Source organism: Macaca thibetana, chromosome 3 (genome assembly GCF_024542745.1).
Source record: "Macaca thibetana thibetana isolate TM-01 chromosome 3, ASM2454274v1, whole genome shotgun sequence".
NCBI classification, from domain to species: Eukaryota; Metazoa; Chordata; class Mammalia; order Primates; family Cercopithecidae; genus Macaca; species Macaca thibetana.
The window spans coordinates 42,321,352-42,345,657 of record NC_065580.1 but is presented as its reverse complement, the minus strand read 5'-3'; the positions used below and the strand labels follow the sequence as shown (position 1 = coordinate 42,345,657).

Genomic DNA, 24,306 nt, shown 5'->3' with positions numbered 1-24,306 from the left:
CTTTTCTTCTGATGCTTTGCAAAGTTTAAGATATTCTGCTGCTGTGTGCAGCTTCACTACAGTAAATAAAAGATGGCCAAATCATGTATATGAAGTGATATGGTGACAGGAAAGACAAGAGTTCTTGTTTGAGAGACCTAATGGAGTGATAAGGCTCCAGTTCTGTGTGTATGTGGGATGACAAAGAATGGATAGGTTGTAGGAGCTAGAAAGTGGCAGAAAGATTACAAAGGTAATAGCTATTATTTGAGTGCTTACTCTGTGCCAAGCACTTTTCTAAGTGTATTATCTCATTTACTGCTAGTGAGGAAACTGAATTTAGTTTGCTTAAGGTCATGCAAGTAGTAAGCAGTGGAGCTGTAGTCTGAATCCCTGCTTAATGTTATTTAAGAGCTTATGCTGTTAACAGTTAATATTTTACAGCCTTAGAAGAATCTTATATATCATGCTAAAGACTTTGAACTTAATCTTGTTGGCATTGGGGAACCATTGAGTGATCTTGACAGGGAGGAAACGTCAGAATTTACATTGAAAAATACCAGTCTGGTGGCAAGGTGGAAAATGAATTTTGGAGAAAGATGAGGCCAGAGGCAGGACAGCTTTATAACAATCCAGGAACAAAGTGCCTGGGTCCGAATAAAATGGAATGGAATCAAATAAAAGGGGAATGGACTTGAGACAGATACTTACTGATCATGTGACTGACTGTAGGAGAGAAGTGTGGAATGATTTCTAAGTAGTGGCAATAATTTTATCAGGAACAGAAGGCAATACATTTGAATGAGAAGAGAAGTTCAAGGTATCTTTGAGGCATTTTGATGGAGATCTCTAATAGATAAATTATAGTTAGAAAAAGGATAAGATCTTTATCTTGAGTGAGGTTATGATAGGTGTGTAGATTTGAGAGTTACTGTGTGATGATGATGGAAGCAATGGAAATGGATTACCTAGAGATTTATTTTGTAACTCACAAAGAATCGTCATAGAAGACTTTATGCTGTATTGGGAGGCGGCTATGTAAAAAGCTGAGGACTTCATCCAGAGACTTCATTCAGAACTTAATTCTGGATTTCTGTTTTCTCTTTCATAAATTAAGGGTAATATCAGCTATATCATAATAATCATAGATAATATTGTATTTTATTAGGGCCTGAGGTATAAGAGTTGAGAAATAATGATGCATGTGATCTCCCTTAGTTTTTACCTTTGAAAACTGAGGTTTGCAGAAGTTAAAATAAAAACAAAATCTTGGCTACAGATCATTTGCCTTTACTTACGTAAAGCCCCACATCTTAACTGCACATTGCCACCATCTTTCTCTCCTGTGTTGCTATTACTGGTGTTTGAGGTGAGCAGGGTCAAGTGGAGGGGGAAGGGTGACATCCCAGATAAGAAGAAATGATGTTGATGTATGGCAAGTGAACGCACTGCAGACAGCACAGTAATACATGGGCATAAGCCACCCTTGAACACTGTAGGGCACAAAGAAACTAAGATATAATCACTTGAAAATGTCTGTACTCCAGGTCTACATTTAAGAATATTGGCCAGGCGCGGTGGCTCACACCTGTAATCCCAACACTTTGGGAGGCTGAGGCTGGTGGATCATGAGGTCAGGAGTTTGAGACCAGCCTGACCAACATGGTGAAACCCCATCTCTGCTAAAAATACAAAAATTAGCCGGGCGTGTGGCATGCGCCTGTAATCCCGGCTACTCAGGAGGCTGAGGCAGGAGAACCACTTGAACCCAGGAGGCAGAGGTTGCAGTGAGCAGAGATCGTGCCACTGCTCTCCAGCCTGGCGACAGAGTGAAACTCCATCTCAAACAAAAAAAAAAGAAAGAAAATACTGGGACTATGCTAATGCAGACATACTTCTTATCTACTGCTATTGCTGCTAATAATAATAGCTAATATTATTTATTCACCCAAGGTCACATAGCTAATGACTAGTAGAGATTAGAAATCCAGCCTGGTCAGTCTGGCTCCAGAGACCATACTATAAACCATTACACTAAACTGTCTCTTTTTATTGGGATAAGTTTTTGTGATTTCTGAATGTAAATTATTGAAAATTAACTATCTACAGTAGCAGTCTCCAGCCTTTTTGGCACCGGGGGTCCCGTTTCATGGAGGACAGTTTTTCCACAGGGGCTAGCGAGGTGGGGATGGATGGATGGGGGAATGTTTCGGGATGAAACTCTTCCACCTCAGATCATCAGGCATTAATTAGATTCTCATAAGGAGCACACAAACTAGATCCCTCGCATACACAGTTCATACTAAGGTGTGCGTTCCTATGAGAATCTCATGCTGCCGCTGATCTGACAGGAAGCAGAGTGCAGGTGGTAATGCTTGCTTGCCCACTGCACCTCCTGCTGTGTGACCCCGTTCCTAACAGGCCCCAGACTGGGACCTGTCTGTGGCCTGGGGGTTGGGGACCCCAATCTACAGAATTGCATTAGTGGTAACTCTCAAAATGTTCATTTCATTGAAAGACTACATTCTCTGACCATTTTGAATAAATGGGAATTTATTTGTGCTTATAGATTTATTCAGCCTGTAATCAGTAACTACTGATTACAGAGTATGGGGCAGAGGAAACAGATTCTGCCTTGGAGGGAGGTTAAATGTTTATTTATTCAGCTAATATTTGAGGGTCTGCTATTTGCCAGGTACCATTTTAAGCACTCAGATATGGCAGTATATAGGCAGTTTCTCCCACTCTGATTTTTTTTTTTTCCCCCTTCCCAGACTAAATCAGTGCTAAACTTTGAGGATTTTGAAAGCAGAGGGCCTGGAAAGTTGGCCAATTTTTTTAAAGTAAATTAAGGTAAATACGTTTAACCATAGATGACATATCAAAAAAGTACTCATTTATCTTGCTTTATTATAAAGTCTAAACTAGAGCAGTTTATTCTTGAGTTTCCAAAATCATGAGTTGGTTCAAATAATTGTAAACAAACAACAGTAGATATGATTACATTTTGATTAATCAGAACTCAAGTAATTAGAATCCTCTATTTAATCCAAAATTATTTAACTTGATTTTAAGGGAATGATGGCTCACTGTGAACTGCAGCAATGCCTACTAGAATTTTTTTTTTTTTTTTTGAGAGGGAGTCTCACTATGTTGCCCAGGCTGGAGTGCAACAGCACGATCTCAGCTCACTGCAGCCTCTGCCTCCTGGGTTCAAGCAGGTCTCCTGCCTCAGCCTCCTGAGTAGCTGGGATTACAGGCACCTGCCACCGTGCCCAGCTAATTTTTGTATTTTAGTAGAGATGGGGTTTCACCATGTTGTACAGGCTGGTCTTGAACTCCTGACCTCAGGTGATCCACTTGCGTCGGCCTCCCAAAGTGCTGGGATTATAGGCGTGAGCCACTGTACCCTGCCTTTTTTTTTTTTTTTTTTTTTTTTTGAGACAGTCTTGCTCCGTCGCCCAGGCTGGAGTGCAGTGTGATCTCGGCTCACTGGATCCTCCCAGGTTCAAGTGATTCTCCTGCCTCAGCCTCACGAGTAGCTGGGATTACAGGTGCCCAGTACCACACCTGGCCAATTTTTGTATTTTCAGTAGAGACAGGGTTTCTCCCTGTTGACCAGGCTGGTCTCCAACCCTTGAGTTCAGGCGATCTGCCCACCTTGGCCTCCCAGAGTGCTGGAATTACAGGCGTGAGCCACCACACTGGCCATGGAAAGTCTTTAAAGTCAGTTGGTGAGGAGGATTAGAAAATTAAATTGCTTTCACATTACTTACATTGATATTTTTGTAGTGTTAACCAAAGCCTCTATTAAACTCTAGAATAGCATCACTTCTTGCTGCCTGCTAATATTATTGAATATTTAGGACTTTCTTGAGGGAGTCACATTCTTACAATTACTACTTGAATGATGACTGCTAACTTCTTTGGATACTTATCAGAAGGGTTGTTGGAATTTACTAAACTATAAGATGTGTTTTTTTAATATCTCTGATAAAGAAATAATTTATATTGTTTAAATAGGACTAAATATGTAAGATCTTTTTTTTTTTTTTTTTTTTTTTTTTGGTCCAGTGAGGAAAAGAAATATACTTTAGCAAATAGTACTAGAATGTTTTATTTATCCATATAACAGTGTAATAAAAAAGAAATAGAGCCCCATCACACGTAAGACACAAAAATCAATCCTGGGCAGATTGAAGGACTAAGTACAAAGAGCTGAACTTTAAAGTTAGAAAAAATATAGGAGAAACCACCCAGCCTCAGAGTAGAGAAGGAATTTTTTCCCCCAGTCTTTAAATACTTGACTGTATTAAGGGCATTCTCTTACAAAACTACAGTACAATTATCTGGCCGGACGCGGTGGCTCACGCCTGTAATCCCAACACTTTGGGAGGCCGAGGTGGGCACATCACGAGGTCAGGAGATCGACACTATCCTGGCTAACACGGTGAAACCCAGTCTCTACTAAAAATACAAAAAATTAGATGAGCGTGGTGGCGGGCGCCTGTAGTCCCAGCTACTCCGGAGGCTGAGGCAGGAGAATGGCATGAACCCAGGAGGCGGAGCTTGCAGTGAGCTGAGCTCATACCACTGCACTCCAGCCTGGGCGACAGAGCGAGACTCCGTCTCAAAAAAAAAAAAAACAGATTACATCACTAATGCACCTTCCCCTCCACCCCCCGGGTTCAGGATCTAAACCAGAATCACACTGAATTTTGTTGTAATGTCTCTGGTCTTGCTTAATTTGGAACAGTTTCTCAGCATTGTTTATTTTTCATGACACTAACTCTTTTGAAGAGTACAGACTTGTTATTTTGTAGACCGTCCCTCAAGTTTAGTTTATTTGTTTCCTGATAATTAGATTCAGCTTGTGAATTTTTAGCAAGAGTGTCACAGAAGTGGTGTGTTCTCAGTATGTACTCTCAGGGAGAACACAATGTCAGTTTTTCCGTTTTTCTTATTACTGTTGATAACTTTGGTCATTTGATAAAGGTGGTGTATGGCAGATTTCCTCAGTGTAAAATTACTATTCTTTAGTAATTAAGTGTCACCTGGAAAGATACTTACAAACCATGTAAATATCCTGTTGTTTTATTCTTCTGCCCACCAACTTTAGCCTTCCTTGATGATTTTTGCTTGCAAGAATTACTGTGGAGGTCACCCAACGTGATTTTCTAATTCAGTCCCTCCTTTTACATTTATTAATTGGAATTCTGTGATGAAGGGCTTTTCATTTTCCCCCATTCGTTAGTTTATTTCTTTATGCCCGTATGGACTCATAGATTCTTGTTTTATTCTGTGGGTTACCATTTGTTACTAACATTATTATGTAATGGGTTGCTTGAAGAATTATTATTTTTTTTTTTTACAAAATAAACCCATAAGAAAAACAAAATACGAAAAAATAATGTTTGACAGTATTACTTTTGTATTGTCTCAGACAGTTGATGGTCAGGAATTGTTTTTTTTCCCTCAGGGCTCACATGTATTTTGGATATTTTTTGAACACACCACTTTTATCTTCTGTATAGGTAGCTTTATAGTGACTAGTGATGTGTGCTCTTCTACAAGAAATGCAGTAGAATGGAACATTTTTTTATGTTATATTTGTTACCTATGTGTATATTTTATACCACATAATGTTTGGAATCAAGAGAAAGAAAAAAATATAATTTCAGGATTTAACTCAGGTTATACTTGAAGCTCTATAGGTTAACTTTTCAAAACTACTCTATACTTCTTGATGTGATTGTTGTGAGGTATGCCTATCTGCTGCCAGGGACTTTATCATGGAGGAATACGGTTAATTTCCCACCTGTAGCCCCTGGTCCCCAACAAAACTATGCCCCCAAAATCCTCAGTTAGATTAGAAATGCAATAAAAGTAATAACTCTTTCATGATTTTGACTCCAGTTTGTCCAGAATTGACTTTGAAGAATAACATGTGGAGGAAGATGGTGGATAAGGAAAAAAAAGATTTAGCAGTGGGCTTAGAAATGTATCTAATAATTCACTAGACTCTTTTAAAAGCTATAATTCCCAAGGGCAAATGGAATGTATTTACTTACCCTCCATGTTTGTTAAACTTAAGGAAATACATTTTTAATTATTTTCAGAAAATCTACTCTTGGGATCTCTTTTTAACTTGTACGATTTTTTTTTTCTTTTTTGCATTTAGAAATGAGCTAGAATAAATAATTTTTAAAATTAAAATCAGCGAGGAGGAATGTTGAGTCTGTAGCAGTGGATAAAAAATACCTGGATGATTGAACGATATCTTCTTAGGAAGACAGTCAAACTTTTGCTTTGAGAGACACACTTTCTTTTGTCTGGGGCCTGAGAAATCCAAAGGTCAGATTCTTAACCTTTTGAAATTCAGAAAGAACCAGATTAAAGTATTTCAGGCACAGTTGGTTTAATCCACATTGTGTTTGGGGTTCTCAGCTAGTCTGCTCCCTTGACCCTCCCAACCCTTAGTGGTACTTTTGACCCACCATTCACTTTGGATGTTGTGGAAGACAAGTAATACCTTTTGATTACTGTGTACATTTAGTGCAACCGCAAGGGCAAATAAGTTCATGGAATAAAAATGCAGTACAGATCATTTTTGCTTTCTTGGTGAAAACCCAAAATAGAGCTGACTAAAATTCTAAATGGTATATTGCCTTTTTTGGAAACAACTAAAATTTTTAAATCTCAACTAGTTAAATGCATTACTAAATATACTATATGTATACTGCTTGCTATCGGGAATTTAATTTAGCCAGTTTTATAGGTAGTGTTTGTATAAGTCATTAGGAGTGTTAATAATTACCTCAAAATTCTAAAAGGGTTTTGTTATCACATTTTTAATTTCTTGCCTGTGGTAGTGATCAAAAGACTTCAGTTTAAAAACTTCCTAACAACTCCTTATCTCAATAGGAAGGGGATAGGGGCAGAAAGGGGATAAGAAAATGAAGATGTTTACATAATCATAATAGGCTCCTGTGTATGTTTGGCATGCACAGTGGCCTATGCCCTACTCTATCCTTGCCTTTTTAAAATTGTTATGTATGTTTTACCTTTTAATAGTACTCTTAAATGTTTTAGAAGCAATGTGTTTTGAAAACACATAAAAAATTTTATTTTTTCAATTAGTATATAGTAAGTACTCTTGTTTGATGACTTTTAGCACATGTATAGATCAATGTAACTACCACAATCTAGATATATACTAGTACAGTTCCATCAACCCCAGAACTCCGTTTCTTTTCCCCCTCTCATTTCTCTGTTTGTAGTCACACTCTTCCCCTTCCCCACCCCTCAGCCTCTAGCAACCATCCATCTTTTCTTCATTGCTCTAATATTGTTTATTTGAGAATGTCATATATAGGGAATACTGTAGAGTTACTATGTAACCTTTTGAGATTGGCTTATTTTATTCAACATAATGCTTTTGAGGTTCATTCCAGTTGTCACATACATTAATGGTTTGTTCCTTTTTATTGCTGAGTCATATTTCATTGTGTAAATGTAGCACTGTTTATTTGTTTGTTCACCCATTTATGGACATTTGGGTGGTAGATTGCTTCCAATTTTGAGCAATTGTGAATAAGTTTTTATATGAACATAAGTTTGCATTTCTAAAGGGTAGATACCTAGGAGTAGGATTGCTGTGTCCTATGGTGTGTGCTTGCTTAATTTTATAAGAAATGACCAAACTGTTTTCCATATTGGTTGAATGATTTTGCATTTCCACAGAAATGTATGAGCGTTCCAGTTGTTCTGCATCCTCACCAGCACTGGGTGTTATGTCCTTTTTATTTTAGTCATACTATTAGGTATGTAGTAGTATTTCGTGATTTCAATATTCATTTCTCTACTGACTAATGATATTAAGCATCTTTTTGTGCACTTACCTGTCTTATATATCCTCTTTGGTGGCAAAGTGTCAAGTCCTTTGCTTACTGTTTTCTTGCTGTTGGAATCTTGAGGGTACTTTATATATTCTGAATAAAAATCCTTTGTTGGGTATGCAATTTGATGATATTTTCTCCACTTTGTAAACTTGTCTTTTCATTCTTAACAGAAGTCTTCCACAGAGCAGGTTTTACATTTTTATTAAGTCCAGCTTACCAGTTTTTGTTTTGTTTTGTTTTGTTTTGTTAATAGATCATGGTTTTGGTATCATGTCTGTGTGTGGACAAAACACTTATTTTTTTTTCCTATTCTCCCACTCAGCACAACAGTCAACACAGAAGACTTCTGTGACCCAGTGTTTGGTGGGGAGAGGTGGGAGTCCCCCACCAAAAATCAAGCAATCAGTTTTACAGTGGACACCGGCTGAGTGTCATCTAACTTAACTCCAATACCATCTACCTGGAGCTGCCTGGAGATAGTCAGATCCCACAGGTGGAGGGCTCAGTCCCCAAGGTTGCTCCTTCCCCCACTTCAGACACCAGTCGCAAGTCCAGGCATTTGGAACTTTTGACTGACCATCTATAGATCCAGATTCTCACGGCCTCCTTTTCGGGTTCAGTAATTTGCTAAAGTGGCGCACAGAACTCTGGGAAATGCTTACTTACATTTACCAGTTTATTGTAAAGGATACAGATGAAGAGATGCATAGGGTGAGGTATGGAGGAGGGGAGCAGAGCTTCCATGCTCTCCCCAAGCACCCTACCCTCCAGAAGCCTCCCTGTGTTCAGCTCTTCCGAAGCTCTCCAAACCCTCTTTATGGGTTTTTATGGAGGCTTTATTACGTAGGCATGATTGATTAAACCACTGACGATTGATAATAAACATAACCTTCAGCCCTTCTCCCCTCCCTGGAGTGGAGGTTAGGAGGTGGGTCGGAAGTCCCAGCCCTCTAATCTTGCCTCATCTTTCAGTGACCAGCCCCACCCTGAAGTTATCAGTCAGCAGTAGTTTGGAACACTAAGAAGTTTGAAGCAGAATCTGTGATTGTTGTCAGATACCAGATAGATAACAAAAAGATGATAAGGTGATAACAAAAATTGGTATTTAAATTAGGGCTTACCAAGTACTTGAGATCATTTACTCTTCCCAAAAATTCTATGAGCTAGTTACTATTTTATAGGCACTTTTTAGGTGAGGTAACTAAACAGAGAAAGTTCCGTCTGATTCCAGAACCTAAAGTTCTATTAATTACAAAATGCTGCTTCCAAGTTCAAAGCTACAAAACTTCCCTTTGTCTTAAATAGACGTTTTCTGACCTTTTGAAGGCCTTGTCATACACGTGACCTCTAACTAGGAACATCTTCATTCTAGCCATCTATACCTTTTTTCCATGTTTCTCTCCTCTGAAAACTCTCTCTGTACTTAGACACATATACATGCACACATAACACATACACAAACATACACAGCCATTTCCTTTTCTTTCCATTATTTTTAGTTTCTACATCAAAGCAATGATAGTGCTATCAAAGTGGTAGATATAAAAATAAATCAAGGCTTGTTTTTGCCAAGGATGGTCTCTTCATACAGTGAATACTTGAATGTGCATAAAAATCATCTGGAAATGTTTAAATGGTGTTTCCCAGGACCTGTCTCTGGAGATTCTGATTCGGTTAGTTGGTCTGGGGCCAATGAATTTGCATTTTTGACAAGGTGCTGCCGAGGCTGCTTGCCTAAGGACTACACTTTCAGGGACACTACCTCAGCTTATTCAGAGGTACCATGTAGTGTGATTGGATGGCTCCTATACGTAGTTAAGGTGCTTTCACTAAACTATTATGTTAGGCACATCATCTACTCTCTCAGATACGTTTTCATTAGTGATTAATCTCTTTATCAAAATAGGCTTTATTTTCTTAAAAGACGCCTGTTAGCACACCTGTTGATATTTAATCTCCTACTTGTCTTTGAACTAAGATATCCTAAGATCTAGTCAGGTCTCCTGTTAAACCTTTTGAACTTAGACTTTTCCTCTCTCCTTTTTTTCTACATGTATTACTAATTTGTGACTTTTTAGTCGAATATGTATATCATTGTTCTTCATTTTATTTATACCTAAATGCATCTTGTCTTCACACATAGAAAATTTTGTGATTGGTTTTTTTCACTTTAGTTAAGAAGAAATAAAATTGCTTATAAGAAATTGTTGGCCAGGCGTAGTGGCTCACGCCTGTAAACCCAACACTTTGGGAGGCCAAGATGGGAGGATCCTTTGAGCTCAGAAGTTCAAGATCAGCCTCGGTAACATAGTGAGATCCCTTCTCTATCAAAAATACAAAAAATTATCCAGGTGTGGTGGCACATGCCTGTAGTCCCAGTTGCTTGGGAGGCAGAGGCGGGAGGATGGCTTGAGCCCAGGAGGCAGTGGTTGCAGTGAGCCAAGATCACGCCACTGCACTCCAGCCTGGTGACAGAGCAAGATCCTGCCTCCAAAAAATAAAATGAAATAAAATAGGCCAGATGTGGTGGCTCATGCCTGTAATCCCAGCACTTTGGGAGACTGAGGCAGGCGGATTATTTGAGGTCAGGAGTTCAAGACCAGCGTGGCCAACATGATGAAACCTCATCTCTACTAAAAATACAAAAAATTAGCTGGGCATGGTAGCACATGCCTGTAGCCCCAGCTACTTGGGAGGCTAATGTAGGAGAATCACTTGAACCCAGGAGGCGGAAGTTGCAGTGAGCTGAGATTATGCCACTGCACTCCAGCCTGGGTAACAGAGTGAGACTCCACCTCAAAAAATAAAAAATTAAAGTTAAATAAAATAAGAAATTGTTTATCTGTAGGCAGCTTTGGATCTTTAACTGTATTGTATATTTTATCTGCATTCAGTCTGTATGTTGTGATTATATTAAATTATTCAAACAGTAGTGATCTTAAGGTGACTGAGTGAAGAAGTGTCACTGTATTTAAAATCTTAAGCCATTTTCAGTAGAACTTTGAAATAGTATAGTTTTGCATGTTTTATGCTTTTTTTAGCGGAAACCTATGATATGGAACATTTATATCTTTCTTTCTATTTTAGGTGCGTATAGCAGCAAAATTCATCATTCATGCCCCTCCTGGAGAATTTAATGAGGTTTTTAATGGTGAGTGTTTGATTTATAACACTAGGCTTGATGTATCAAGCCCTCTTTTAAAAATAATACCAAAATAATCAAAGTAAGCTAAGGAGAGTATGCAGAAAAATCTGTTTTCTGAATTACAATGAAAATATGTTAGCCTGGATTTTATAATGGCTAGAATATAATGTATTTATATATGATAATTCTGTTAGCAAATTAACCCTTTTAAAGACTAAAATAAATTTTATTCATATCACTGACTAGAATATATCCTCATTCTGGGAAAGGAGAGTCTTTTTGGTAAATTGTTTTATTTAAGTAAAACTATAAGCACATGTAGTAGATATTTCTTCACTAGAACTCTTAAATAGTTTAAAAAGACAACAAGCCAGGTGCAGTGACTCACTCCTATAATACCAGCACTTTGGGAAGACGAGGCAGGCAGATCACTTGAGACCAGGAGTTTGAGACCAGCGTGGGCAGTATAATGAAACCTTGTCTCTACCAAAAAAAAGAAAAAAATTAGCCAGGTGTGGTGGCATGCACCTGTAGTCCCAGCTACTTGAGAGGCTGAGTTGGGAGGATCACTTGAGCCCAGGAGGTTGCAGAGAGCCGAGATCACACCCATTGTACTCCAGCCTGGGCAACAAAATGAGACCCTATCTCCAAAAAAAAAAAGACAACAGGTGTTTCCTCATGACCATATATTTTTTGGAATTGTGAGAAGAATTTTCGTATTTCTTTTAAAGAAAATCCTATGAGGTCAGTATGGACAGCCAAAAGAAAAAGGGAAAAAACATTTTCATACTGCATAGAGCCTGACAGCACATGTAAAAACAATTTGTTATTTAAATTATGTCTTGTAAATCACTTCACAGTAGGCCTTACCTTAAATTTCACTGGCAGACATTTTTATAATTATTCACCCATAGATCTGAAATTTAAACTGCTGTAAAGTCTCCTGGTTGCTATAGACTGTAACAGTAGCTGCTCTTCAGCAGTAAGAACAACATGCTTGAAAGAAAAATGGCCTGTAGTGATCTCTTTATAAAACTTCTTATGTTGTTAGAAGAATACATTACTTTCAAGTACTGTCTATAAATGTGTTGTTTCTTCTTCATATATATTTGAACTTTACCGTGTCTTAGAAGTGAATTTACACAGAGCTCTTCAGTTTCAGTTTTTTAAACATTCTACATAGTAAACTAGTTAAATGTTTTTTAAGAAGTTTAATCATTTTTTTTCTTAGTATAAGATACAGGACTGGGCACTGTGGCTCACTTCTGTAATCCCAACACTTTGGGAGGCTGAGGCAGGAGGATTGCTTGAGGCCAGGTGTTTGCGACCAACCTGAGCAACATAGTGAGACCCCCATCTCTACAAAAAAAAAAAAAAAAAAAAAGATATAATGGAATCTCACCTCAGGAAAGATTAGTTTTGAAAGTCAGAAAGTGAGGCAAAAGTTGTATAAAGTTAAAATTATCCTAGAAGTCCCTGAGGTCATCCACAAACTACAATATACATGATTTAGTGCTTACAATTACATATGGCAGTTCTTACGCATTTTAAAATTTAACCACTAAGCTGTGCTTAGAAGGCAGAATGGAAAATTGATGTTGTAAAAAAATCTGGAAATTAAAATCTGCTATTTAGTATAACTACAAAATCTTATGTAGTGAACTGGGGAGTTGGAGAGAATTCAGAAGTACTTTCACTTCCTGTAAGATTTAACTTCTTATATACATTAATATATTTGATGATTGGGGGATTAAAGAAGATAGTCTCTTCCTCCTTAGGGTCAAAAAGTGGCATGTAACTTAAATTGATAATGGTGAGACTGCACTAAAGTCAGTAGCCTCCAAACTGTACAATTCACAGAGCCAAGAATAAATAGAATTTTAAGAGAAGTTTTCTACATACTTTTCTTACCTTGAGTTAAATGCCCTGCATATTTAATCAGGAAAGTCCTAAAAGAATGTATGCATCCTAGAAATTGCTTTCCTAAGTCTATTTGAAATTGACATTGAATTAATATATTCTCTGTTGAGTTGTAGTAAATTTGGGCATTCAATATGAGCCTATTAAATAGGCCTGGGTAGAGAGTAAGCTATGGAATAGAAGTGGGGATATAGGATTTATCTAATAAATTTTAACCGAAAGAATATTTAAGAGTTAGATAAAAGGGATAAAAGAGCGGGCACAGTGGCTCACGCCTATAATGCCAGCACTTTGGAAGACCAATCCCGGTGGATCACCTGAAGTCAGGAGTTCAAAACCAGCCTGGCCAACATGGTGAAACCCTGTCTCTACTTTAAAAAAAAAAAAAATTAGCCAGGTGTGGGTGGTGCATGCCTGTAATCCTAGCTACTCAGAAGGCTGAGGCAGGAGAATTGCTCAAACCCAGGAGGTGGAGGTTGCATTGAGCTGAGATCGCGCCACTGCACTCCAGCCTGGGTGACAGAGTGAGACTCCATCTAAAAAAAATAAATAAATAAATAAAGGAGTTAGAAAAGAATTAAATTATTTGAAGGGAAATATCATATAAATGTGATTATTTTCTATTTTTATTGAAAACCACAGTGTCAGAATGATTCCAAGAACAGCCACAAAATTTTAGAATTACAAAGTTAATAAAACCTTAACAGTTAGATGCTTCCCAAATGCTGCTTCCTAGGCTAACTCTGTTAGAATCACTAAAACATGGATCTCTGGTCTTCATTCTCAAACACATAGTCATAGATCTGGACTAGGGCTCTGAAATCTATATTCCTTAAGTCTCCTGTCCTCCACCTTGTGGTTTATGTGTTGCCTGGCTTGGAGCCACAGCCTGATTTCTTCTTTAAGAGAAATATTTTATTCAAATTATCCTCTTTATTTCTTCTACTCTTCCTATGATAAAAGCATGAATTTATTATTTTTTTCCAAAGTAGAGCTAACTGATCACATAAATCTTATTTTTCAATCATTTACCCATTTCGAACTGGAATAGGCATACTGTCCATGCAGTATCGCTGTTCATTGTGTTTAAACTATTGAAAATAAAATAATCATATTTATCAAATAGAACTTCCCACTTTGTGGGATAAAAATAACAGTAATTATAAATTTCTCATTTTTTAAAATAGTTTTTTAGGCAGAAGCATCCATTGTTTAAAATCAGTTCATTTAAAATTTAAATAGTAGTATTTCAGTGGTTAGCAAAGGATATTGTTTTTTAAATAAGGACCTGTTGCTGAAAAGAGGTGAGGTATGTGAATAGGCAGTGGGTTTTTTTCTTTTGAAGTGACTTTATTGTAAAAATGATTCATAGTCATTCTAAACTTTCCAAAGTACAAAAAAGAATCTAAACATCACACAAAATTCTACCTTCTAGTTCCCCATTGTTCAAATGAATTACTTCAAACATCTCTCAACTAACAAATATATTTAACAATACATAAATATGATAATATACATACTAAATTTTTCTCTTCCTGCCTATTATGTCACAAATGTATTTCCTTGTTGGTAAATATAAGTGTACATTATTTTTCATGGCTGCCTAGTTTCACACTCTATGTAAGAACTATAATCTTTTTACATTTAACCAGTTTTTTAATGGAAGATATTTAGGTTGTTTGTGTTATTTTCATCTAGTGAAAAATTAGGATATATTGTATTATTTACTTTATAATTGCAACTAAGTGAAATCGCCAGGTGCTTGGGAAAAATAATGACAGAAAATACACTAAGACTAGAAAAGAATTTGGTTTTTTGGTGAGAGCCGTATGTGACTTTTTTTCTTTTATGTTTTACAAAGTTCTTGGATTTTTTTCAATAAAAATATTATTTTTGAAGTCACCTTCAAATATAAGAATAATCCTAAATCTTTTCTGCAGACTTTAACATACCATATTTCCAGGGTAGCTTATTTCCCCTTTAGTTCCTTGGAGATATATTACGTACAGCAGGGGTGTCCAATCTTCTGGACACATTGGAAGATGAAGAATTGTCTTGGGCTACACATGAAATACACTAACACTAACAATAGCTGGTGAGCTTTAAAAAAAAAAATCCCACGATGTTTTAGAGTTTACGAATTTGTGTTGGATCGCATTCATAGCTGTCTTAGGCCGTGGATTGGACACGCTTGGATTGTAGTCTGCCTGCATTGACTCTTAAGGGTGTAAAGGAATATGTATTTGTATTTCATTCCCCTTCATATTTACTAACCAAAACCTCTTTTTTTTTTTTTAATACTATGGTGTGTGTTTGGTTATTTTGGTCATGGGTGATATTTTGATCTTGCTTGTGTTTGGGGTGGGAGGTGTTAATACATCACCAAAATAATCTGCATTCATTACATTCTTGAAACATATAAAAATAATAATATAGATAACACAATAATTGTCTTGCAGATGTTCGGTTACTGCTTAATAATGACAATCTTCTCAGGGAAGGAGCAGCCCAGTAAGTATTATTTATTATACTAACCTAACTAAAATGACATGGGAAAATGAGAGATGTTTTTAAAGTGTGTGGGGTATTTTTGTGTTTTTGTTTTGTTTTGTTTTGAGATGGAGTCTCACTCCGTCGCCCATGCTGGAGTTCAGTGGTGTGGTCTCGGCTCACTGCAACCTCTGCCTCCTGGGTTCAAGCAATTCTCCTGCCTCAGCCTCCCAAGTAGCTGGGACTACAGGCGCACACCACCACACTTGGCTGATTTTTGTATTTTTAGTAGAGATGGGGTTTTACCATATTGGCCAGGCTGATATTGAATTCCTGACCTTGTGATCCACCCGCCTCGGCCTCCCAAAGATCTGGGGTGACAGGCTCAGTGAGCCACCACACCCGGCCTTAAAGTGTTTTTAAAGCACTAATCTCTGACATAGATATTTGCACATCAAGTTCAAATGTGTATGATTTTATATGTATCTACTAGGCAGGCTAGGAGAAAGATATTTTTCATCACAGAAGGACTTAGAGGTACAACTATGACATGAGATTATTCACTGTGTGTCTAGCGTGGCTTATACCCTCAGTTAATACTATATTCTGACATTTGCAAAGTTGGAAAAAATTATTTTGAAATTGTGGTTGCTACCATTTTTATGTAGATTTTGCATTTTATTTTATGTTTGACCCTAATAGCTTTTGAGAGCTTTTAAAGTTGGGAGTTTATTTACTCATAAATGCCTAACATAGTACCTGACACATACATGCACACTGAATTTTTGAGTGATTTAAGGAAGTAGGCAATTCTAAATCTTAATACATCATCTTTGAACCAGTGACCCCAGCCATGACTTTTCACAGCTATCCTGCAATTTCAGAGAAATAATTGGTTTTCTGCCTACTTCTCCTCCCAAAATAAAGTCTAGAGACTTATTTTAGGCTTACTGATTCTACTACTCATTTGAAAATGATGAAATAGTGCATTCTTTCTTACAAAGAAAGTTTAGTATCCATCCAGTCAGCTACTTTTCATCCTAGTATAATAACCAATATGTAAAATCCTGACTAATGGCTGGGTACGGTGGCTCACGCCTGTAATCCCAGCACTTTGGGAGGCCAAGGGAGGCGGATCACAAGGTCAAGAGATTGAGACCACCCTGACCAACATGGTGAAATCCCGTCTCTACTAAAAATACAAAAATTAGCTGGGCGCGGTGGCACATGCCTGTAGTCCCAGCTACTCGGGAGGCTGAGGCAGGAGAATCACTTGAACCTGGGAGGCAGAGGTTGCAGTGAGCCAAGGTGGTGCCACTGCAGTCCAACCTGGTGACAGAGCGAGACTCCATCTCAAAAAAAAAAAAAAAAGAAAAAGAAAAATCTGACTGATGGTGAAAATTTCTCTCATTTTATTGTTCGAACAATTGAAGTCTTTAAAAAATAAATAATATGACCTTTATGAAGGTAGAGGTTCGACAGACTTGTAGGCATATCTGCATTTGCTTGTGATTAAAATTCCTGTTATTTGTAGCAGTTTTTTAATTGTGGAAAATACACATAAAACATACTATTTTACCTGTTAAGTGTACAGATCAGTGGCTTTAATACATTTACATTGTTGTGTAATCATAGCCACTATCCATTTTCAGAACTTTTTTCATCTTTTCAAGCTGATACTTGAAAACCCCTGGCAACCACCATTCAACTATCTATGAATTTGATAACTTAGGTACCTCTTAGGAGTGGAATCGTACGGTATTTGCCTTTTGTGACTGGCCTATTTTACTTAGCTTAATGTCTTCAAAGTTTATCCATGTTGTAGCGTGTGTCAGAATTTCCTTCCTTTTTAGGCTGAATAATATTCCATTGTATGTGTATAGCACATTTTGTTTGTCCATTTATCTGCCAATGGACACTTGAGTTGCCTCCACCCGTTAATTATATTAAAGTGCTTCATAGGAATCAGTGTAGTTTATCCTTTTGATTTTAGTTACCAATTTATGAGTAAATGACCACTTGCTCCTAAATATTTTAAAGTTTATTGAAATTTTTTATCAAAGTAATATTAATTTTCTTCATAATTGTATAAAACATGTTGACAAAAGTTTTATGGATGCAAAAGAAACATACAGCGTTTATGAACAGTACTTTCAAAGTAAGCTTTTCCTTTGCATTCTCTATGTTAAATAAGTTGTGGGTTGTTTCATGTTGGTGCAAAAATTAGTGGATTGTTTTTAAGTCAAGAAAATGAGAAACTTGGTCAGAGTACTATTCATAAATAGCATGAAATAGTTATACATTTGACTCAAGATACGTGAAAGTATGGGACTTTTATTTGTCCAAAGAATTATTGATCTGTTAATGATTGTTAGATTTAATTTAAATAAATTGTATTTGTTGCAAGAGAAATGTGAAGATGAGCTACATTTGTCTTTTATTATAAACCAAATTTCTGGAACAGCTGTGGTCCACACTTCATGTACATTGTAATAGGAAATGCATCGTATTCTGATCTTTTAAGCAAATGAGCATTTGAGGACATCGGTAATTGTGATAAAATATGATGCTTATAGTATGACCCTAAGAAAAAACTCATCAAAACCTTTACTAGAAAAGGTTTTCTAGTAAATTTTCTTTGCATGTGGTTGTAATGTCAGCAAATGTTTGCCTACTAGTTAAAAAAAAAAAAAAAATACTGAGTTTGATTGACTTCAGTAGTATGCAGTTTCTCAAAACTATCCATTTAAGTTCATGTTGTAGACATCTCTGGGTGTCTGTGAAGTACAGAATATATACTGTAAGTCACTGACTTGACTTTAGAATGCTGTTACTGTGGTTCAGTGTGCTCTCTATGAAATAATTTCTGAGCAAAAATAGTGTTACCCTGTTCTTCACCCCGCTTAGTTCTGAATTACTTTTGTCTTCAAAAGATAATAATTTGTTACCTATCATTGAGGCCATCCAAAACTACATAACAAAAGCTCAGAAGACATTATAAAAGCATTTAGAATGTTTTCCAGTGGCAGTTTCACTAGAGTAAGTGTATAGCTATAGACTGTTTCTTTTTCACTTGCACTTTTTGATATTGAATTTCTTTTATACAAATACATCTTTCCCACATACATCTACATTTCCTCCTTTCTTCCACCTTTGCCTTATTGCTTTATCTCTTTTTTTTTTCTTTGCCCCTTACCTTTTTTGTAGGGGGGAAAACATGACAATTATTCTTTAGAGTGGTTGTAATGGGACATCTTTACAAAAAGGTACCAACTCAGTATGTTTCAGAGTAAAATTAGACATACTGAAGAGTTGGTATTGTCAAGTCAAGAACACTTTGAAATACCCAGAAATAGCTTCTTATTCAACAGACATTGCCAGACTTCACTGTGATGATGAGATAAATAAGCCTCTTAGGGATTTTCCAATGGAGAGTTAGACATGTTTAATATCAGACCAAGTGAAATGAAATACAATAGAGGCATATGAAAGGCCTTTATAACCCAAAGGAAGAAATTTTTAATTTCTATTTAAAGGTGATTTCTGAGATGTTTTAAATGAGCAGGATTTTAACAGTAAGAGAAACGATATGGCTAAACTGAGGGAAGAGCATGGAGAAAAGTATAAGATACAACTTGATGGAAAGGGTGTAAAAATCTAAATACAGTTAACAGGTGACTTAGAAATTGATTGGGCCACAGAATTCTGCAAGAGCAGGGAGAACATTGTTTTTACTGTGTCTAGTAGAATGCTTAGCTTATAATATGAGCTCAGTATTTGCATAGATGGAGGGGTGGATGAATGAATGATGAGTGGGTGCATAAAGTGAGTTTTAGGAACTGAAGAGACTGGAATTTATCTGGTCCAAACTACTGTTTTTATATCTATAAAGTAAGTGAGGTGGCCTGTACTGGTTAATGATAGGGTTGAAGCAAAATCTGGATAGTTTCGCTCCTAGATGAGTACCTTTTCTACTGTACTGTGTAATGTCACCATTTAACTTACTTTGAGCCTTTAAGATGAAATTTTAACCTATTTCATATTATTTATCTCCTTTTCAGATTTCCTATTCTTCCTCTATCCCCTCCTCCCAAGTTAGAGGTGGATGGTGGTTTGGGCAATAAAAGGCTTTCATTCCAGCCTGGGCCCAAATTACTGTTTAAACTTATTTAAATATGACCTTACTGGAAAATGAATCCAAAATTTTAGCTAAGTGACTTAGTTTAAAACATACTTTTGGATAAATCATTTCAGGATTAATAATGCCCTGGCTGTATTGAGTTTATTCTTAGGAAAATTACAGTTTTCATGAATTAGGAAAATCAGAAGTGCATAGCTTCTTTTTTCTTTCTGACCCTCGTACACTTCTGTATTCACTGTCATCTTTTTTGAGCATGCAGTATCAAGAATTTAACAGCTAATGATTTAATTCTACTTTGCTGTTTTTACATTTACTAGTCTCCTTTTAACTCATCAATAATGCTTTGTTTAACCAAGCTTTCCTTTCTAAAGGAGACTCAGGAGCTAATACCTGAAAATTCAGTGGATGCCTGGCCATCCCGAATAATCTGGAAAGTTTCCAAGAAGATTAAGTTTAGAGATATATTTCTGAGATTGGAAATTCTCAATATCCTTTCTGTTAAGTGACAGTGATTTCCCAGATTGTAGATTTAATTTAAAAATAGAATTTTTAGATAATATTTTATACTCTTGAGAATTTTTTCTACACAAATATATGGTAATGTATTATTCTTTACTCCTGTGAGAGTAGAGAGAGAGTAGCTTTATTCTTGGATTCATCTCGTCACCATTTCCTAGCTCACACTCTGCAGTTTTTAACCTTAGCAACGGCCTAACTGCTTTTTCTGGCTCTTGTTGCTCCACTGCCCAATTCATCATATATACACTGCTGCCAAATTAATCTTCTTTAGAAGTACTTCTGTGTTCTCCTTTCTCAAAAAGCTTCTGTGACTCTGCTCTGTGTCCCAAATAAAGTAATTATTCCATCATTCAGAGCCTTTCAGTTCATTTCAGTAAATATAACTGAACACCTGCTACGTGCCAGGCATTGAGCTTGGTGCTTTCTGTGATGTTGTACCTAACTTATTTTCTCAGGCGTTGTGCTCATACGGTCCCTCTACTCTTTTCTGCTCATCCCTCCAATTTCCATAAACCAGAGCCTACCTAGTTTTTCAAGTCAGTTTTTCAGTATCACAGTTATTAAGAAATTACCCCAATTCTCTTCTCTTCTCACTGTTGCCTCAACAGAAGGTAATCTTTTTTTTTTTTTTTCTAAAAAGCATTCTTTGCAGTGCTTCATTGGTAATTATCTTACTATGCTTTATACTTTGTGTTATGGTTATGTTTATCCATTATCTCTTATTCACCTGTAGGCCTCTTGATCAGAGAATATATCTAAGTATTCTTTGCAACTCTCACAGCACCTAGTCTGTTTCCTGGTATAGTAAATATATACTTGAATAATTGGATGCATCTCTTATCAGTAACCTTTATTTTCAGGGTCTTGAATGAAAAGCCAAGTTATATTTGATTTAATTTTATTTTGCTAAACATTGAAAGCTGGACATCATTGTTCAGTTTTTAAAATAGCCATGTCGATATTTGTAGTTAGTATAAGTTCATTAATGGAGAATTACAATTTTGTTTATTTTGCCATGTGCAATATAGGAGGAGACTTTATTGATGGGTGAATTTTTTGACCATTGTTTTTAAAAACCATTAAATATATAATTTTAAGTAACTGCCATTTTCTTCTTTTTAGTGCATTTGCACAGTATAACTTGGACCAGTTTACTCCAGTAAAAATTGAAGGTTATGAAGATCAGGTATGTTTCATATAAACACAGTAGCTAGCTATTCTTTGTTTTGTTTGTAACCGTTAAGGTATCCTGCAAGAGCTGTGAAGTGGTATGCTTCAAGATAAAAAATTATTCATATTTTAATCATAACCACTTATGGGCAAGTAATTGAAGTTTTACTTTCTTTTGTTGATACCAATAATACTATTAGCAGAAAGTCCCTTTTAGAAATACTCAGATGTAATTCATTTAAGATTTTACTTTCTTATTTTTTTCTGAGAAGAAAATCCTATATTAATCCAAAGTCTAGAATATATGTTAGTAGATTTATATCATAATTTGGTTGCTGTGGAATTCTACAGTTCTTCGTGTGAGTAATTTAGCATTTAGTAATTTTTAAATCTCTTCTTTCCAAAATACAAGTTAGATTTGCTAAGCTAAGAAAAGCCACAAAAGGTCACTAGCATTTTTTTTTTTTTTTTTTTTGGTTTAGAGTGTCTAATAAATAGTGATTGTATGAATGAATGCATTTCATGCTTGCATGAAGGACAGCCTATGTAAAACACTATGAAGAAGAACTAGTAGGTAGAACATAAGCGAAAGTGGTTAAGAAAGAACATAAGAGAAAGTTCTTAGTGGCTAATCATGTCAAAGCTTTTATTTGGCATTATTCATTCTATAATATGTAGTCATAGCTACGGGGACAAGCAAAGACTAGGCTAGAAGGTGACTTGTAACTGAAGGGAAATTTTAAGCTTATTTATAGATACGTGTGTGTATATACAAAGCTATGTAGAGTGTCATTGTATTAATCTGCAAATTTTATTTTATCTCTGGGAAGATTTGGAGTTTTTTTGCTTTTTCTTTACTACTATAAATAATGCTATATTAAACATCTTTGTACCTCTTATATTAACAATTATTTTTGGGCATAAATTGCTATAAGAAAATTTGCTGTGTCTTTTAAAAATGTTAGATAGCCTCCAAAACCACTTTATGAACCTAGCATAATTTTAATATTAAATATTTAAAACTAAAAAGATAAAAAAGGTAAACAGTATACTAACTTCACATGGTCTATAGATTTTAAAACTTTAAGTAAGATACTAACGAATAGGATTTAGAAATATATCCAAAGAATAATATATCAAAAGTAAATAGAATTTTTTACAGAAATGCAAAAATGGGTCAATATAAGACAGATTGGTCTTACATATTAATAAATCAAAAAGAAAAATCTTATGATGTATCAATAGACGGTGAAAAGGGATTTGAGAAATTCAGTAGCCATTTTCTCATTAAAAACAAAAATTCTAGTAAAATAGGGAATTGAAGAAAACCTTTTAAATATGAAAGACTTTAACAAAAGTTAATAGTTAATGTCATAAAGTAAAACACTAAAACAATTTTAGTTAAAATGTGAATTAGCTAGGTATGCCTGCTTATCAGCATTATCATTTATCATAAATGGAGAGGTAGCAAATAAGACAAAAACTTGAAAACTTGTAAAATTTGGAAAAGAAAACTTCTTTGTGACATGATTTATATATTTAGGAATACCAAGAGACACTAGTAATACCACTTCCAACCAAAAAAAAAAAAGCTATTAGAACTAATAAAAGAATTTGGGGTGAAGTCTGAATTTAAGGTAAGGATACAAAACTCATTAGTTGTCCTTTATTACAGCAAGTAAGGACCTGAAACTAGAAATGGTGGGGGTCAGAGTGTGGCAGGGAATTCAATTTAAAATAATGGTAAAAATTATAGGAATAAGCTTCATCAAAAAAAGGCATAGGATTATGAAGAAAATAGTGACGGTCTTCTCAAGCAACAAAAGCAAAAACTAACACATGGGATCTAATTAAAGAGCTTCTGCACAGCAAAGGATACTGTCAACAGAGTAAACAGACAACCTACAGAATGGGAGACAAATTTTGCAAATTATGCCTCTGATAAAGGTTTAAATCCAGCATCTATAAAGAACTTACATTTAAAAGATAAAAACAACCCCATTAAAAAGTGGGCAAAGGATATGAACAGACACTTTTCCAAAGCAGACATACTTGAGGCCAAACAAGCGTATGAAAAAAAAAGATCACCATCACTGATAATTAGAAAAATGCAAGTCATAACCACAATGAGATACCATTTCAAACCAGTCAGAATGGCTGTTATTAGAAAGTCAAAAAATAACAGATGCTGGTGAGCTTACAAAGCAAAAGGAATGCGTATACACTGTTGGTGGGAGTGTATATTCAACTGTTGTGGAAGACAGTGTGGCGATTCCTCAGAGACCTAAAAACGGAGTTACCGTTTGACCCAGCAATCCCATTACTGGTTATATACCCAAAGGATCATAAATCATTCTGTTATAAAGAAACATGCTCGCATATATTCATTGCAGCACTATTCACAATAGTGAAGACATGGAATCAATCTAAATATCAGTGATGATAGACTAGGTGAAGAAAATGTGGCATGATAGACTACTGTGCAGCCATGAAAAAGAACAAGCTTTATGTCCTTTGCAAGAACATGGATGGAGCTGATAGCCATTATTATTCTTAGCAGACTAACACAGTATCTTAGCAGAAAATCAAATATCACATGTTCTCACTTATTAGTGGGAGATAATGATGAGAACACATGACACATAGAGGGGAACCAAACACTGGGGCCTATCAGAGGGTGGAGGGTGGGAGGAGGGAGAGGATCAGGAAAAATAACTAATGGGAACTAGGCTTTATACCTGGGTGATGAAATAATCTGTGCAACACGCACATGACACAAGTTTACCTATGTAATAAACCTGCACATGTACCCCTGAACTTTAAAAAAGAAAATGTGATAGTCTTGAAACACATAAAACAGGATCTGACCAATGGAAAGGTGCTCTAAATTCCATTCTTAGATAAAAAATTAAATTATTTTAAAAGTAATATATGAATTTGATGAAATTTGAATTAGAATCCTGATTGGTTTTTTTTAATTGGTCAATATTTTCGTAAAGTTTATGTGAAAAAAAAGCACATGCTTGAAATAACCAAGAAAT

The 24,306-nt window shown here is 36.0% G+C and overlaps 1 protein-coding gene across 1 annotated transcript in view; it reads left to right on the top strand.

The window, feature by feature from the left end:
- Positions 1 to 24,306, top strand: part of CAPZA2 (capping actin protein of muscle Z-line subunit alpha 2) — a 55,152-nt gene that overhangs the window by 14,196 nt on the left and 16,650 nt on the right. The window contains exons 2-4 of the mRNA XM_050785127.1: positions 10,968 to 11,031; positions 15,405 to 15,456; positions 21,218 to 21,281. Coding sequence (XP_050641084.1) covers positions 10,968 to 11,031; positions 15,405 to 15,456; positions 21,218 to 21,281 — 180 coding nt within the window. The remainder of the gene's footprint in view (positions 1 to 10,967; positions 11,032 to 15,404; positions 15,457 to 21,217; positions 21,282 to 24,306) is intronic.